General features: G+C 29.0%; 1 protein-coding gene across 1 annotated transcript; it reads right to left on the bottom strand.

Annotated features, from left to right (window-relative positions):
* Positions 1 to 1,133: 1,133 nt before the first annotated feature.
* Positions 1,134 to 6,503, bottom strand: LOC135949617 (glycosaminoglycan xylosylkinase homolog). Its single transcript, XM_065499227.1, has 4 exons — positions 5,106 to 6,503; positions 2,052 to 2,629; positions 1,794 to 1,994; positions 1,134 to 1,718 (listed from the first exon to the last, which is right to left on the bottom strand). The coding sequence occupies exons 1-4, from the start codon at positions 5,379 to 5,381 to the stop codon at positions 1,511 to 1,513; spliced, it is 1,263 nt and encodes a 420-aa protein (XP_065355299.1). The 5' UTR covers positions 5,382 to 6,503; the 3' UTR covers positions 1,134 to 1,510.
* Positions 6,504 to 17,536: the final 11,033 nt, after the last annotated feature.

Raw genomic sequence — 17,536 nt, 5'->3', positions numbered from 1 at the left:
TCAATCACTAACACATAATAGAGACTAGAAAGTTATACGATTTTGGCAGCCATTAACATTTAAAACTGAAAAAAGAACTAACTAGCTTATCCCAAAACAATAAATTTTCAGTGTATTTATCAAAATAATATTTAAAACTGGGAAGAAATCACGTTGTTAAATAACAAAAGCTTACTAAGACAAAATTTATATTTTAAAAGACTTGTATCTTGCCTATGGGCAAGTGTTTATATCGCCTTTAATTATCTTTCAGTACTTGTCAGATTAGCCGACTTTAGTCAAAGTCAAAAATATTCTAACATAAATTGTATTGTCAAATATTTTTTTTAAATTGAAATTTTGAGTACGGAAACGATTTCATGTAAATTTGTTAATCTGACAAGTACTGGAACAAAGCTTTTGTTTCAATACTACACCATTTCCAATTGTATTTCAGAAGTTTCTAATTGTATTTCAGAAAATTCCAATTCAATTTCAGAAATTTCCATTTATATTTCAGAAATTTCTAATTATATTTCAGAATTTTCTAATTATATTTCAGAATATTCCAATTATATTTCAGAACTTTCTAATTGTATTTCAGAATTTTCTAATTGTATTTCAGAATTTTCCAATTGTATTTCAGAAATTTCCATTTGTATTTCAGAATTTTTAATTTATATTTAAAATGTTTTTAATTGTATTTCAGAATTTTCCAATTGTATTTCAGAATTTTCTATTTGTATTTCAGAAATATCCATTGGTATTGCTATTAGAATTTTCTGAAATACAAATGGATATTTCTGAAATACAATTGGAAAATTCTGAAATACAATTGGAAACTTTTTAAGTATAAAATAAAAATTCTGAAATACAAATGGAAATTTCTGAAATACAATTGGAAAATTCTGAAATACAATTGGAAATTTCTGAAATATAAATGGAAAATTCTGAAATATAATTAGAAAATTCTGAAATATAATTAGAAATTTCTGAAATATAATTGGAAATTTCTGAAATATAAATGGAAATTTCTGAAATATAAATGGAAATTTCTGAAATTCAATTGGAAATTTCTGAAATACAATTAGAAACTTCTGAAATACAATTGGAAATGGTGTAGTCAGATTTGTAGGTTGTTTTGTTTGATTAATTCTGACTGACTATTTGTGATTAAATCCTACAAATCTGTCTTGTACTGGATCATTCCAAAAGTTAATGTCTTATTATATAAATCACTTTACTTTGCTAATATATTTTCATTAATAATTTTAACATCCGTATTCTCAAATGTTTATTCAAGTTAACAATGGTTTACAACACGAATTTAGAATGGAAAATGTGCATTGTAAACCGTTTGTGAATACGGGTATAATTATTTCATATGAAATTTTCATCAAAATGAAGTGCTTAAAGGACTTAAAATATTAGGCTCTTAAATAATTGTCTTTTCTGTATCTTACATAGTAATGATATGTAATGCATAAATTCAAATAGAGGTTGAAAAAAGGAGAGTAAAGAAGTGCTTTTTTTATAAATTCTTAAACATTTTTTCACCTTCGCGGTCCATGCAGTACTCAACTACGGCAAATACGACTAACAGACGCCGTTCTACGCCACGCTTATGTTTGTCTGTTAGTAATGGATACAAAGCATCGGCTTTTGTTAAACGATCCACCAATTCGGTAAGAACGCCACCCGAAAACACTTGTAAACGTTCCCATGTGGAAGCACGTAATCTATGTAGATGAAAGTTAAATTAATAAATACAATAGACATTTTTTTTAGTTTCAATTATTGATTTTAGAACTTACAAACAACATTGATACAGAGGCGCTAAAATATCCAAATGATCTTTGATCGGATTTCCAAATGCTTTACCATTATCTATCAGTACCACACGTTCTTCTCGTGTTTCGTAGTGATGTCGATCTCCATTTTGTATTAGATAGTCAAATATGGCAACATCTATTAAATCTAAAAGTCTTTCCGTCTCCAATTTGCCTTTTAAACCCCTACAAATACAATGTGCATAAATAAAAAATATTTCTCTTAATTTTCTTCACTCTTACTTGCAATAGTTCATGTCATCTTCCCATGGTGCCCTTTTATCGTCTTTATACGTCCTCTGCCAGGGTGATCGTCTTTTAGCTAATTGACCCGGTATAATGTAAATTAAAACTCCTTCAATATTATTATTTTCATCTGCACACACAGTCTCCTCCTCATTGCAATAGTGACATTTGCCAAAGAGACAATATTGTTCGGTTCCGTTTTCTCCCTCTGTTATGGTCATTGTATTTTGTAGTTCTGTATCACCTTTTTCATAAATTTCCGTTTTTAAATTCACTACTCTTCCCACAACAATCGGTGTCCAGCGAAAGTCTAAAACTGCACCCAGATAAAAAGCGTACACTTCGGCCACATGACGATCCTTGCCGCCATATACAGGACCTTCGATGACAATGTCACGTGGATACCATTGTGGCTTAAATATGACTTTTTGCTGATTCGATAAACGTACAAGGAGTTTCAACTGTGTGCCTCTTGCTAAATTATTGACTTTGGTGATTGGTTCCAAACGCAATGTTTGCAGTAGTTGTCCCATAGATGAATCATATTGTGGATATATTTCATTTTCATGAGGCCACTGTAAATATAACAATTTTATTTATTAAATTTAATAAACACATACAATCTTAAAAAGATAAACAGATTATTATGATTCAAGTTGAAAAATATGTTTCAATATGTTACACGAATTCAAAAGCCTCGAGTCCTAGAATATAAGAATGAGTTGTAGAATTAGTTGTGGAACTAATATATTTGTCTTAGTAAATATTAATAATTCCTGGAGTTTCAGCTGTTTTAAAAATCAGTTAAAAAACTATAAGGGTCCTCATATAAATGCTTAAATGTCTCGCAAACTGTGAAATCTGTGCATTTTTACACTCTTGCAAATGAGCTGTCAAAAAATGTATGGAAATTCGTTTGCACAACTCCGATAAGTTCGCGCGACTCGCAAACTTGAATTTATTGTGCATTTGATGAATCAGCTGCTTTTGTTTACTTTTATTTATCTATATCCATATATAAAAATGAAATGATCCATGTATGTAATGTCATCACGTGAGAACGGCTGGAGCGATTTGGCTGATTTTTTTTTTATTCGATTCGAAATTTTCAGGAGATGATTTGTAAAGAAAAAAAATGTTGTGAGTCCAGTCTACTGTAATAAAAAAGCTCCCTAAAGTATTCAGTACAAATTTAGATATTTTATTTGCCAATAAATAAGAACAGGCTGATGTGCGTGGGTTGGGGAAACTTGAAGAACTAACATTAGTAAATGCTACCGGGCGAAGCAGGGGCGATCTACTAGTAAGAAATAAAAATCAAATAAAATAAGGGTACTCATTTAAACGCTTAAGTTTCCCATTTGTTCAATTGTGCAAATTTGCGTGACGTGTTTCATGAACCCACCTTATCAATTTTGTGCAAGTTTATACATTAAATTTCTCTCTATTTGATACAAATGTCAAATAAAAATAAATTCAACAAAAGCCTTAAAAAATAAATTTTCAAATTGTATAAATTTTAATTTTAAAAATGTTGAATGAAAGTTAAATCTTTGGAACAAACGGTGATATACATAGTTTGTAAGATTTTATTTATGTTCTAGCTGTTGGTTAATGCTTTCATATACAATGTCATTTAATACAATCATTCTGTTCTAAAGTTACACAATTTTCACATGCTCAAAATTTTTATATTTTATTTGATTTATATTTCTTATTAATAAAAGTAAACAAAAGCAGCTGATTCATCAAATGAACAATAAATTCAAGTTTGCGAGTCTAAATTGTCGCGCAAACTTATCCGAGTTGTGCAAACGAATTTCCATACATTTTTTTACAGTTCATTTGCGAGAGTATAAAAATGCACAGATTGCACAGTTTACGAGGCATATAAGCGTTTACATGAGGACCCTTAATATAAAAATGTTGTGCATGTGAAAATTGTGTAACTTTGGAACAGAATGATTGGATTAAATGGCATTGTGTATAAAAACATTAACCAACAGCTAGAACATAAACAAAATCTACCAGACTATGTATACCACCATTTGTTCCAATGATTTAACTTTCATTCAACATTTTTATAATTAAAATTTATACAATTTATATTTTTGTTAATTAAATTTTTTGAAAAAAAAAATTTTATTAAGTAGAAATTTATAACCGATTACGGCCAATAAGCTAGGTTGTTGAAAAAAATAATAAATAAATAAACAATTAGACAAATTTTTTTTTCAATGCTTTTGTTGAATTTATTTTTATTTGACATTTTTATCAAATATAAATTTTCTGTATAAACTTGCACAAAATTGAAAAGGTGGGTTCATGAAACACGTCGCGCAAATTTGCACAATTGCACAAATGGGAAACTTAAGCGTTTAAATGAGTACCCTTATTAAATTTAAAAATTCTAACAAAAATTAAAATCTCTTTAATTCTGAAAAGCAACATTTTGAAGCAAAATTTTGCTGAAATCAACGTTAATAAAAATAATAAATAAAAGAAAAATCTTTAAAAATGCCTGTTAATAAATGCAATAGGTAATTTATTTATGAAAATAATATTAAATTATCTAAAAGATGCCAAAATAAAATTTGTTTTTTTTTATTTGACAAATTCAATTTTGACAAAACCTATGCACTTGTCAGCAAGAAATATTGTGTTTGTTGTCGAAACGGTTTCACCTTACTTATTACATCATGACAAATATCTATAACTGCTTTATTTTTATTTTTTCATACAAATTTATATTGATGAACGTAAGACACATAGCATAGTGTGCTTTGAGAAATTAGCATTTTTTTATAAAATATATTTCTAGTGTCATTGTAATTCAGATTTGAAAATTTTCTTTTAATATTTCAAGTAGTTTTTATTATGAAAAGTGATGTTACGTTATTTTGCATTTTAGGTGACGATATTTATGAATGTATTTTAAAATTAGCTTACTTTAGAAGTATAAAATCTACGTTTTGTTCAGTTGATGAAAAAGAGTTAATCAATTTGCATACAAATTAATATTTATTCTAAAATCCCTTCACAATTACTCACCCAATTAGCAATATCCCACAAAACAGAAGCATTTTCATACGATGCCGGTTTGTAGTTCTTCAGCAATTTATTGCGATACATAAAGAAACGAGGATTACGATTTAAATAGGCTGGCTTTAGATGGCGTATCTTGGAGCGTATAACATTTTCTAAGGCACGTGTGCTGGAAAGTGGTGCTTCGGCATTATTTAAATAATACATAAAATAAAAATTACCACCAATGCCCAAACACAGGACGCTCACAAGAGCTACAATAATAACGGTACGTTTATTCATAGTCAGCTTGTTTGAGAGTTTTTGTTGTTGTCCTCAGATATAAAATTTAGAAGCAAAGAAGGTGATAAAAGTAAATTTAAACTAACGACTATAATTGTATTACGGTTCTCTTGTTGAATTGTTGTAGTTTTGGGATAATTATGAACGTGCTGCTGTAGATGTTTTCGTAAAATATTAAGAAAATTTCGATGATGTTGCAAGAATAGCCACCACAATGATTTAATTATTTTTGACAATTTGTTGCTAATATTATTATTGCTGTTGTTGTTGTTGCTTATTTTGCTAGTGCTCGTGTTGTTGTAAGCGTAATTGCAGTAAAATAGAAGAAATGTGTTATTTATAGTATATTTCGTTAATGTTGATGATGTTGAGGGCCTATTCGTCATTTGAAATGTTGTTGGTGAAAGCATATGCAACAACAAATTGCAATTGGCAGCTTATATACATATGTAAGTATGTAGTATTGATATGTTGTTGTTGTTATTGTTTCTCTTGTTGTTGCTGTACCGTTTTAATTGTCACAGGTTGCCCGTGTGTACGTATGTACGTTTGGTTCTAGTTTTAGTTTGTTGGTTGGTTGATCACTAGTTTTTCTTGTTTAATTATTTAAATTAAAAAGACATTCAACAGCTGTTGGTCATTGTTTCAAATACATACAAACAGAGACACACGCATTTTAATTATTTCGTTTTTTTTTTGTTTGGTTTTGTTTTTGTAAATATGAACAAATTCCTTTTAGTTTTAGTGTTTTAATAAAACAACATTATTATTATCATCATTATCGTCAATACACTTTATTTGCTGTAATGACTAGATCATTAAAACATTGATTCTTTGGTCGATTTGAATTTGAATTCCTGGTTGACTTTTTTCCTTTGTTATTGATTATATCTATTATTGTAATGTATTTTTAGTTGCAGTTTAACTTTTATCGAGTATTTACTTTATATTTTTGTCATAATTTCATTTAATTATTTCTTGGCTATGATAATTTGTTGTTTATTATTTTAGCTTGCAGAGAATATTTTTGTAAGGAAATAATTACATACGTACATGTGTATCTGTTTCGATTTGTGAGTTATTTGAAGGTTTGTCAGGGAATGTTGATGATTGATTATATGGCCTTTTCACATTTATCTAAAAAGATAACAAAAGTAATACATATCTTATTGAGTTATATTTGGTAAAATAATTATTTAAGAATTAATGCTGTATTCTTATAAAAAAAATAAAGTTGAGCAGTTATGGTCAAAAATGGATCCGGCCTTAATTTATTAAGAGGTCATTAAAATAATCCACAAAAATTTTGTGTTTAGAGTGTATATGCTTTAAATCTGAAAATATGTTTGTCTATATCTGGCATACTAAGCTCTAAACATACACAATAATTTTAAGAGTGGCTATGTCTTTAAATTTAAAATATGTATGTTTGCCTATATCTGCGATTCTAAGCTCTGTTCATATACAATACTTGCTGCAGAAAATCATGAAAAAAACCGATATAATCCAGATAAAGGTAATGTTTAGTCACAATATTAATCAAATTCAGGAGATATTAGCCTGTTTTTCTCAAAAAATTGGGCTCATAAAAAACTTTTTCCCTAAAAATATATTTTTTTTGTAAATAAGATTCGTTTTTAAATTTGTTGCATATTTGGATTTTCATGTTTTTATAGCCTTCACCTTCATGAGAAGGGTATCCGTTTGTAATTTCCACAATATAATTTTCCGACCCTATAAAGTATATCGGAGAAAATCGGTCCACAAATGGCTGAGATATAAGGAAAAAACCTAGATTTTTGACCTATATCTGGATTACTAAGTCATTAATTTAGACAATATGGATATCTAATGATAGATATTTCAAAGACCTATGACGTATATAAGACCATAAAAAATAAATTTTAAATTTAAAGAATTCGAAAAAAAAAATTTCCAAAAAATAAAAAAAACAATAAATTTTGTTTACCTAAAAATATTTAAAATTTTTATTTTGAAGTATAATTTGGTGAAGGGTATATAAGATTCGGCACAGCCGAATATAATAATTACTTGTTGGTACTATTTTTATAAATTTTTTAGAAAAAAAATATAAATAACTTTAAAAGTAGATTTCTTTAATGGAACATTTTAACAATCATCTTATATATTTAAAAAAGAGCAACGTTACTCACTGACTGATTCAACATCGCCCAGCCCAAACGCCAAAAGGTACGGATGTGAAATGTTGACTGTATGTTCCCATCTCCGTATGTAGATCCACGAAGGGATTTTTTGAAATTCAAAGGCTTAGGAGGTAAAAACGGGTTAATTCATATATTTTCTAATCTAAACGTATTTAAAATTCGTCTTTATCTACGAACTCTTTAGGGGAAAACTCACAAAGGGAGACTTAAGATTACCTTTTATTTATTTTAATGGTACTATTAAGCTTAAGGTCAGTAGTTTTAACACAGCTAATATGTTTAAGTTTTTTTTTGAACATTTCGCATTAATGTTGGAGGACCATTAAATTAAATACTTCTTAAAATACTTCTTAAATTATTTTTCAAATCAATTTGTAGAGCTAAGTTCTAGTTTTTCTCTTTTTTGTTAAAGCTTAACACGCTGTTAAGTTAAACCTGAAACATACATATATGTATGTATAGGCGGAAATTAACAAATAATGTAGATTATCTTAAAAAAAAACTATAACTGTCAATTTTGTTTAGCATTTTTTTTTAGTCAAATCAGATATGAATTCCTCAATAATTGGCAATAATTTTATGAAAATAGCAACAGCTCAGTTAAACCTAGATTGTAAACTAAATAAACAATAAGTGAAAAACTAAAATTTTAATTTAATCTAGGTTAAAACAAATATTGTAGATTATCTTTATCACAAAAACTAGCACTAAAACTTTTTTTCACATTAAAAAAACATTGAATGTTTTGTCGCAAATTGAAGTTATTTTGTAAACATTTAAGAATTATTTAACCTTATGTCATCTTTAATATACAATATTAATGACAAATTTGTCTAGTTTCTACATTACAGAATAACATTTAAATATATTAGCTGCGATTAAAACAGCTGGCTTTAAACTGAAAAATGAGAATTTTATAATTCTTTACCCAATCCTGCAAACATAATTAAATACTTCCGTAATTTTAAATGCATAAAAGACTTCTCAAACTTTCAGTTAAATTCCATGTTCTTGGGGTAAAACTGATTAAAAATAGAGTTTTATGTTAAAATTTAAAAGGATATCTCTGATCAACGTGCGAAAATTATATGAAAATGATGTTTTGTATTTCATTTCAAAAATTTTATTTTGTATATGTAGTAGTGTAATTTAAGTCAGAACGAAAATAGCAAATAAGCTACCATAAGCTACCGTTAACGGAGTTATTGCAATTACCGTTACTGTTAAAATAACGTTAACGAAATAATTGAAATTAATGTTACCGTTACCTTTTAAGCTTTTTGAATAGTTTGCCAATCTATGGTTTTCTTAAGAAACCTTCTAAAATTTATTTCAAAAACTTTAGCTTTGCGCCATGTCTTATTCAAAGATAAAGCCAACATTTAATTACATTGTATCTTATTTTTATAATTTTTTTATACTATAAATTTCAACCTTTTATGAATTTATAAATTTTAGCTTTGAACTTTAAAGGACACGACCTTTAACGTGTTACTATTTATATTATATATTTTTAAATAAACGTTTATATTTTCACTTAAGCCTTTTATGAACAGCCAGCAGTTTATCTATGTATCTGCTTATCTTTGTTTTTTAATTAATTGTATTTTGCAGACATTTATTATTTGCGAAATACATACATAATATGTATATTCATATACATATGTAGGTGCATATTTAGAATTCAATTTTAATTTTCAACTTAAATGCATTCATGTGTTTTTAGTGCATTTATCAAAATCTAGATCACTTATAAATCACAGTTTCACAATAATTTATATCATTTCATAAATAAAAATTCAAACAAAATAATTTCCGTTACAAAATGAGTGCACATTTTCCGATACGAATTGCGACCGCTCGCTGCTACTTTTGTCGAGAAACTGAGACCTTAACGTATACGACAACGATGTCGACTCCCTTCGATATGCAACTAACCATTAATGCTCAAGATCACATAAATGCGAAATTATTTCTGTTCTGTTACGAGCTAATAATGTTTTAGCCCTTTAAATTTAAAAAAAAATTCATGTTTGTGAAAAGAAACAAAATATAGAAAATAAACAAATGCTCATTAATTATGACACCAACATACACAAAAAAATTAACAAATGTTCTATTGTTTGGCAGCAATGCGTTTTAAAACGCATTTGTGTTTCCCACCTCTTACACGAGTTCTGTCGTGCTATCACAAAGACAACAAATAATTTCTGTAAAATGCTGTTGAAACGAATGGTCTCTCCTCTTGGCCAAATCATGCCAAGTTATGATTGCTATGCCAGCAACTTTTACGACGAGCAGTGTGTGCCTGAATGTGTGTGCATATATTTAGTTGTAGACCTTACAAAATGATGACGTGTTTGCGCCAATATAAAGTGCATAAATATGTAGACGCAAACAGATTTCATAAATATAGCAGTGTTTGCATATTTCTATTTAATTCAAATAATTATTGTTTTATTATTAAAATACTTAACATGTATGAGATTAACCTTGTCTAGGGAAGAGCAAGTAGTCATTGATCAAATTCCGTGTATTTTTGCACATTTCCTTTAGACACCAACACTTATACTAATGTAAACAAAATGTGTGTTTTGTTTTATTTACATTTATATTAACATTTTAACTATTTTATTTTTAAATCTAAATGCAACAAACAGAACAAATTAAATCGTACGGAAAATTATTAAATTCATATGCCGGGCTAAAAAAATGAAAACAATAATCAGCTGGCTTTGTTGACATTTGATTGTTTATATGTGGTGAGTTTAAGTTATAGTGATGTGTGTTTTTCAATGATTAGTTGTGGTGAATATTTGTATAGAATTGTTTATCGCACTGAACAAATCAATCGATTTATTTATTTTCAAATTTTGTTCAAAATATTTTATAAAATAAAATGAATTTTCTCATTAAAAATTTAGCAAATTTATTTTCACCATTAAAACAGGATAAAAAGACGAAAATACACGAAATTAAATTTTTTTTGTAATGGATTTGAATTAAAGAAAATTTGAATTAATGCTATAAATAACGAATTTTCAAAGGAAATAATTATTTACGTTTGTAATATTAAATATTAATACTAAGCTAATTCGTAATGAATTCTAAAAATGAATGGTTAAGAGATACATATAATTTTAAAATCGAATTACGATTTTATTCTTTCGAATCTTTGCATTATAGAAAATCTTGTGATACACAAGATTTTTCTAGAGAAAATCTTGTTATACACAAGATTTTTTGAAAAATTCTGTTAAACATAAGATTATTATTTAAAATACAGTAATAAGCACACATGATTTATTAATAGAAAATAGTTTGCTATAGCAGCAAATCGTTCTGAGTCCATAGGAATTTGTAAATTAGTCTTTATACATAAAATACTGAAATTATTTCGGCAACTCTGATTTGGATACTTCTGAAATGAGTGTGCTGGACTATTAATCTGAGGGTTGCGGGTTCGATTCCCGTCAGAGACTCTGGGTTATCTGCAGACAAGCAAACCGCTTCGCAGTTTGTGCACTGTAGTAAATTGTATACGAGCAGTACGTTTTAGAATTTCACGGGGCGATATCATCCAAGAGCAGCTTCATTTACCTGCGGCTAACAGTTCCAGAACAAATTTAGATTACTGATAAGCTCCCATGTAGTCATTTCAATTGCTATTAAATTATATTGTCTAGGAGTTTTACGACGACTTTCTCCCAAAAGTTGAGTTTTTAAAGTACCTGTCTTATAAAAACATTTTATAATGTTTGTGTCGCCGAATGGCTCATAATCGAGCAGAAAATTTATTATTTGTCTTTATTATTTGTCATTATATAATTTTGTATTTCATTTAAATATTTATTTGAATTTAGATGGCGTCCTGTGTTTTGTTTATTTGTCTTATTTAACTATTGTTAGTGAAGATTATGTATTAGTTGTTGTTCCTTTTTACATTGATCTCACTGTAGTGCTTTTGTTTCGTTAAGTTGGTACCGTTATTTTTAATGTGTTATACACATAAATAACTAGTGGTCCAAAACAAAATAATATTGTTACGAAATTGTACTTGAATTCAAATATAACGATTTTAACGGCTGATTTAAAAGTAGCAAAATGCTTTCAAATAACAGTGCTGTAAAACTGTAACATATCTGTGGGCATTATTAAATAAAAGCTTTCAGTTGATTTGATCGTAAGTTGGCAACGCTGTATTCGATTTCGAATATTCAGTTAAAGAACATTGTAGAAAGTACACCACAGATGGCGTATGTATTAGAAACCTCTAGACAGTTAAAGAGCTTTCTAGATGGTAATGCAGTGTTATAAATAGTGGCAGAGGTTGCAGTCGTGAGTGAGTTTATCAGAGACGCTTTTCGAATAAACATCAACTTAGTGCCTTAAAGTGTGTTGTGTTTTTCAAGTAAATTCGTGTACATTATAAATTGTGTCTGTATTTCTGAGAATTTATAAACGTGTATAAAAAACATTGAGTGGCTATTTAATTCTGTAGTTGTTGTACATTTTGAATAAATAAAGAGTTGTTACAATTTTTAAACTACTAAACGGCTTTTATTTGCAATCAAAAGTATCCGGTTTATTTAAAGGAAATAAACCAGCGCTTTGAAAAGGTTAAAACGTAACAATAGCGGTATTCACTGTTAAGTGCGAATGGTCTAGCATCATTGCAAATGCAAAATTTTACCGTAATCCAATAACAAAATACACACAAAAACATTTACAATTTTGCATTTGCAATGATGCAATACCATTCGCACTTAATACTGAACTCCGCTAATATTTTAAGTAAAGTCAATTCATAAGCACAAAGTATACAGAGGCGTCAAATTTGACAGTTCAAAAACACTAAAATCAGCTTTTTTTGAAATTGTTTCGATAGAAAGAGAAAACAAATTTGCGGTTTAATACAGACAGTGTGTTAAAACAAACAACTATATAAATAAGCACAAAACCAAACCAGTTGAAATTGTTTCGAGCGAAAGAGACAAATATATTTTTTTGCCGTGTCGCCTCTGTATACTTTGTGTCATAAGGGAAAAGCACTGCGGTAAGTAGATGCATTTTATTTGAATTTCTTTATATTAATTTTAATAATTTTGTTAATAGAAATAAACGCACCGCGCACATATACAAACTGACGCAAATTTGTTTGTTCTTATTTGCTGAACAATTTTTATTTTCTATATCTCATTGGAACGATATACATATATTTAAATTCAAGTGCCATTTCGTAACAATATATACAACATAATTACTAAGCTACATTAAATTGTTTTTTTCAAAACTAGGATATTTTTTGCGATAATCACCGACAACTTGAATCAAATATTGCTTCTCCTCTTCTTTCCTGCTCAATATTTTATTGTAGTGCTCCATAATTTTCACGTATTTTGTCGTATTGGTGTCTTTTAGAACGTGAATTTTTTCGAAAATTTTTAATTTTTTAAATTTTAAAGACAATATCTTTGGCTTTAAAATAGAGTCAAAAATTATGCTGGACTTTGTTATCGGAAATAATGTGTATAAAAATTTTAACATATTTTTAAATTTTCAAATTATAAATTTCATTAAAATCGGAAATGGTAAATCCAACTACTGTCCACTTCCATATGGATTTCCCCAACAGTATCATCAGCAAATGTTGATATACTTATAAGTGAGATTGTTAGTAGGCATATCAGACGTTTATATTAAGTATAAAAAGGGTCCCAGGATACTGCCTTGGGACCCTCAATCACCACTTTTAGTGGTGGAGGGTATAAAAAGCTATGTAAGTACATATATATGTATGTACCTATAACAAAATTTCTTAAGTAAATGTATAAATAAATAGACAATGTTTTATACGAGTTGAGAATAATAAACAGTTTTTTTAACATAAAACATTTTACACAATTTTTTTTTTCATCTTTTACTTTTAAAAATGAGGACAGAAAATTCTAAAATTTACTGTTGCACATGAAATTGAATATACATACATACAAATGTATGTATTTTATCAGTAACAAACTTAATTTACCACAAAATTTTTCCCTGTATCGGTTTTCTATTAAAGTCTAATTTCCGTTCAATTAGATTTCAGTACAGAACTAATACTCAAACACTCACACAAATAAACCGTACATACACTTAGTCGCAAAACTTTATATATGATTTAATTGCTTCAATACATTTCACTTTTTTGTTGTAAGATAGTAACTCGCTTTCCCCAAACTCTTGAGTGACCATCGTTTCCAAAAAGGTTAAACTTAGATTTTTCTGTAAAATTAATCCTTTGTCAAAACATGGTCGTCCTTTTATAGTTTCTAAGGATAGTATGGACTAACGATGTCCCCCACTTTTGTCATAGAATTTCCTTTATTTGACAACTAATGTTCCGACGTCGCACGGTGACTCAGTCCTTAGGCCCTAATTTTGTAAATCACGTCCCCAAAGTGATATTTATGTGCAAAGCAAAAACAACAATTCACACATTTCAAAAATTTGTTTTTGTTTTATGTACAAATTGTGAACCAAACAAACGCAAAAAAATTCAAGCGTTGATTTGCCTTTCATAATTTGAAAATTGTGTACACAAAACAAAAACAAATTTTTAAAATGTGTGAAATGTTGTTTTTGCTTTGCACATAAACATCACTTTGGTGACGTGATTTACAAAATTAGGGCCTTAATTTCATCTGCCAAAAGTCCAATTTTTTGTTAACACTGTTTTCCAAAATTTTAATTCCATTCAATAGTAAACATATTGAAACTAAGGTAGCCAAAAAATTATATAAAAATATTGGTAATTGTGGCCTTTTTTTGAGGCCCCACTGATTTTCAGAAACTTTGGGGGCCCATAAAAAAAAATCGGTCACCAAAATGGGCAAACTGAGTATAGGGTTTTACTACCCTTTGGTAGTAGAGTCGAACCTATATAGTCATGATCGTGTGTTTTTTTCACTGTTGCACTGTGTAATTGGTTGCATTTTTTATGTTGGTAGGATAATAGTCTTTAAGAATTGGTATGATTTTTCTCTGTACCGGAATAGAACTTTTGGGGTCAAAAGGGATTAGACAAATTTTACTACCTGAAGAAAAGCAAAAGTATACTCTTTAATCCCATATAAACTTATTTACCTGTTTGGGCCTGTCTCTAATACACTTTTTCCATTTGAATAAAATTACTACCAACATTTTATTCAACTATACCCTACACCACCATAGTGGAGAGCGTATAATGCGTTTGTGCAGATGTTTGGTACATACAATTTTTGGTCCAAGCACGAAGCCTATTAAAACTGGCTGACCTCCTAAAATTGGACTTTATCGGTCATTAATATTTAATTTCACATTAACGAGCATAAATCTGTTAAAAATGTTGGTATAATTCAGCAGAACTTTCATATAGGAATAAATCATAAGACCTAATTTCATGGCGATACGTCCATAATTAGTCATGGCTCCCATATAAGGCCCCCTTCCGAAAATCATTCACGAAATTCAAATAGGGAATTATATGGTCGGGCTTGACCGACCATACCTTCATAATTTTTTTATCTGCTTATAAAATCCGCCTTTTTAACTAAATGCCAATGAATAACCTAAATGCTATAAACAATTGAAAGTTCAAATTAAGCTTTTAATATCTCAGCAACTGCTGGACCGATTTTTATGACGTTAAAACTGGAGAAAAATTCAGGGAAATATCTCTCCATCAAAATAAAATTTCTAAAATATCGCTATCTGCTCAAAAGTAATATTTCAATTGATCTTTTGACCCACTTTGTGAAAGTAGAATTTCACCAAATTTTGACCACATATAGAATCAGTTATGTAGATTCTTATTATGCAATAAATAATGATGTATATGCTTATACACTATTGTTTTATTGAGGGGACGATATAGCATTTACAACAATTACAATCTTAACAATGATTAATCATTAAATATAAAATTATTTTCAAATTAAATAAAATGTCGATATCGTATGTAGAGTTTTGCGACTAAGTGTATATCCCAGCAGTTTTACAAGTAGTCAATGTATCTCTTAGAGACAGTAATTTTCACTAATGTCTTATCATTTGGTTGACTCCAATTTATATATTTTGGGTCATTTGACATGTATGTGTTCGTTGTAGTGCAGATAGAAGTCAATTGGTTACTGTATACATCACAGGTAATCTAGCCTGAAGTCAATCCTCACTTTAGAACAGCGATACGCGTTCATATTGTTCAGATTACGAAGATTTTCCTCAATTTACACGTACACAACCCGAATGTAAACAATAGAGCGTAAAAATACAAATATTTTTTAACCATACATTCACGTAAATTAAATGCCTCTATTCGCTTACTACTGCTTTAGAAAGTAGATACTCACAAAAATTAATCTAATGGAATGTCAAGTGTCACTAAGTTTGTCCAAATAATACTGCAAGTGTTATTATTTTATTGTCCCATGTAAGATCAATCTGTGGTCATTTCAAATGTCTAATTATATTTCTATTTAACGACTAGCTTCTTTACTCACCACTAATATTATCTGGACCAACTAAAACTATGTCTTTGTAGTCTTTGTAGGGTCAATTTAATAACTAGTTAGTCAAGGCACTAGTTCGGGACAGTCACCTAGAACTGCTGGGATTTTAAGATTATCAAGAAAAGTGTTCGAACACACTAACTCTATCAATTGATTTGATAGCACACACACGTACAACACAAACCAATATAATAACAAAAAATTAAATCAATACACAATAAAACATGTCGATTGACCAACTGATATGTCCAGACAATAAAAAAAAAAAAACAAAAAAAAAAGAAACATAATTCAGACAGGACAAAAACAATTGCTGCTATTGTCGTTGGAAATTGACCACAAAATTTGATAAGCGTTTTTCTTGTTTTCTGTTTGGTTTGTTGCTCTGAGTACAAAAATACCCTTTCGTAGGGATTGAACACGTTTATATGATTCAGAAAAGCAGAAAATCAAAATGTATTTTCGTATTTATTTTCATTTCCATGATGCAGCATCAAGAGCATTATTATTGTTATTACTGGCTGGCTGGCAGGGCTACCAGATTTTGTTCGTGTCTTGCCCACCAAAAAAAATGTTTATACCCAAAAATTATACTAACTGAAATAAATGTTGTAAGTTAGTCCAGCTGGTCTAATTTTTTTTTTTACAGTTGGTAAAAGTTTTAATTTTTTGATCAAAGGGAGCATTATACTAACTGAAAAAAACGTTGTAAGTTAATGTCTAAGAGAATTTTTATTGTCAGAGTTATATTGTGGAATTTTATGGGTATAATTTTTGTGGAAGATCTTAACCATCTACCTCCTCTCTTTAGGGGGTCAATTTGACACTTTTTCGAGAAAATCAAAAAAAGTCCTTTCAAAAAGGACATTTAAAGATTAAATTATTGGCAATATCGGGGGTCACCAAAGATACCAAAGTTGTAAACAAAGCTCTTTACGCTTAATTAACAAAATTAAAAGCCACCTTGGGTCCCACACATTTTAAAAAAATCACCAAAAATCTATTTATAATCCCAATTAGCCGAAATTTAAAATATAAAGTTTCATAGAGAAGATCTACATAAAACATACATACGCGTTTAGGTTATCACTTTTAGGTCAAGAGTTAGGTTCATTTATTTTTATACCCTTCACCTTCGTGAGAAGGGTATATATAAGTTTGTCATTCTGTTTGTAATTTCTACATTTTTCATTTCCGACCCTATAAAGTTTATATATTCTGGATCCTTATAGATAGCGGAGTCGATTAACCCATGTCCGTCTGTCTGTTGAAATCAATTTTCTGAAGACCCCAGATATCTTCGGGATCCAAATCTTCAATAATTCTGTTAGACATGCTTTCGAGAATTTTGCTATTTAAAATCAGCAAAATCGGTCCACAAATGGCTGAGATATGAGGAAAAAACCAAGACAACCTCGATTTTTGACCTATTTCTGAC

The sequence above is a fragment of the Calliphora vicina genome, chromosome 1 (assembly GCF_958450345.1).
Source record: "Calliphora vicina chromosome 1, idCalVici1.1, whole genome shotgun sequence".
NCBI classification, from domain to species: domain Eukaryota; kingdom Metazoa; phylum Arthropoda; class Insecta; order Diptera; family Calliphoridae; genus Calliphora; species Calliphora vicina.
This window is presented reverse-complemented; position numbering and strand designations above follow the sequence as displayed.

Coding starts and splice junctions, on each gene's coding strand:
- LOC135949617 (XM_065499227.1), bottom strand. CDS start 5,381: ATGAATAAACGTACCGTTATTATTGTAGCTCTTGTGAGCGTCCTGTGT. Junction 1,995..2,051: donor GATGACATGAACTATTGCAA/GTAAGAGTGAAG, acceptor TTGTATTTGTAG/GGGTTTAAAAGGCAAATTGG. Junction 1,719..1,793: donor CCTCTGTATCAATGTTGTTT/GTAAGTTCTAAA, acceptor TCATCTACATAG/ATTACGTGCTTCCACATGGG.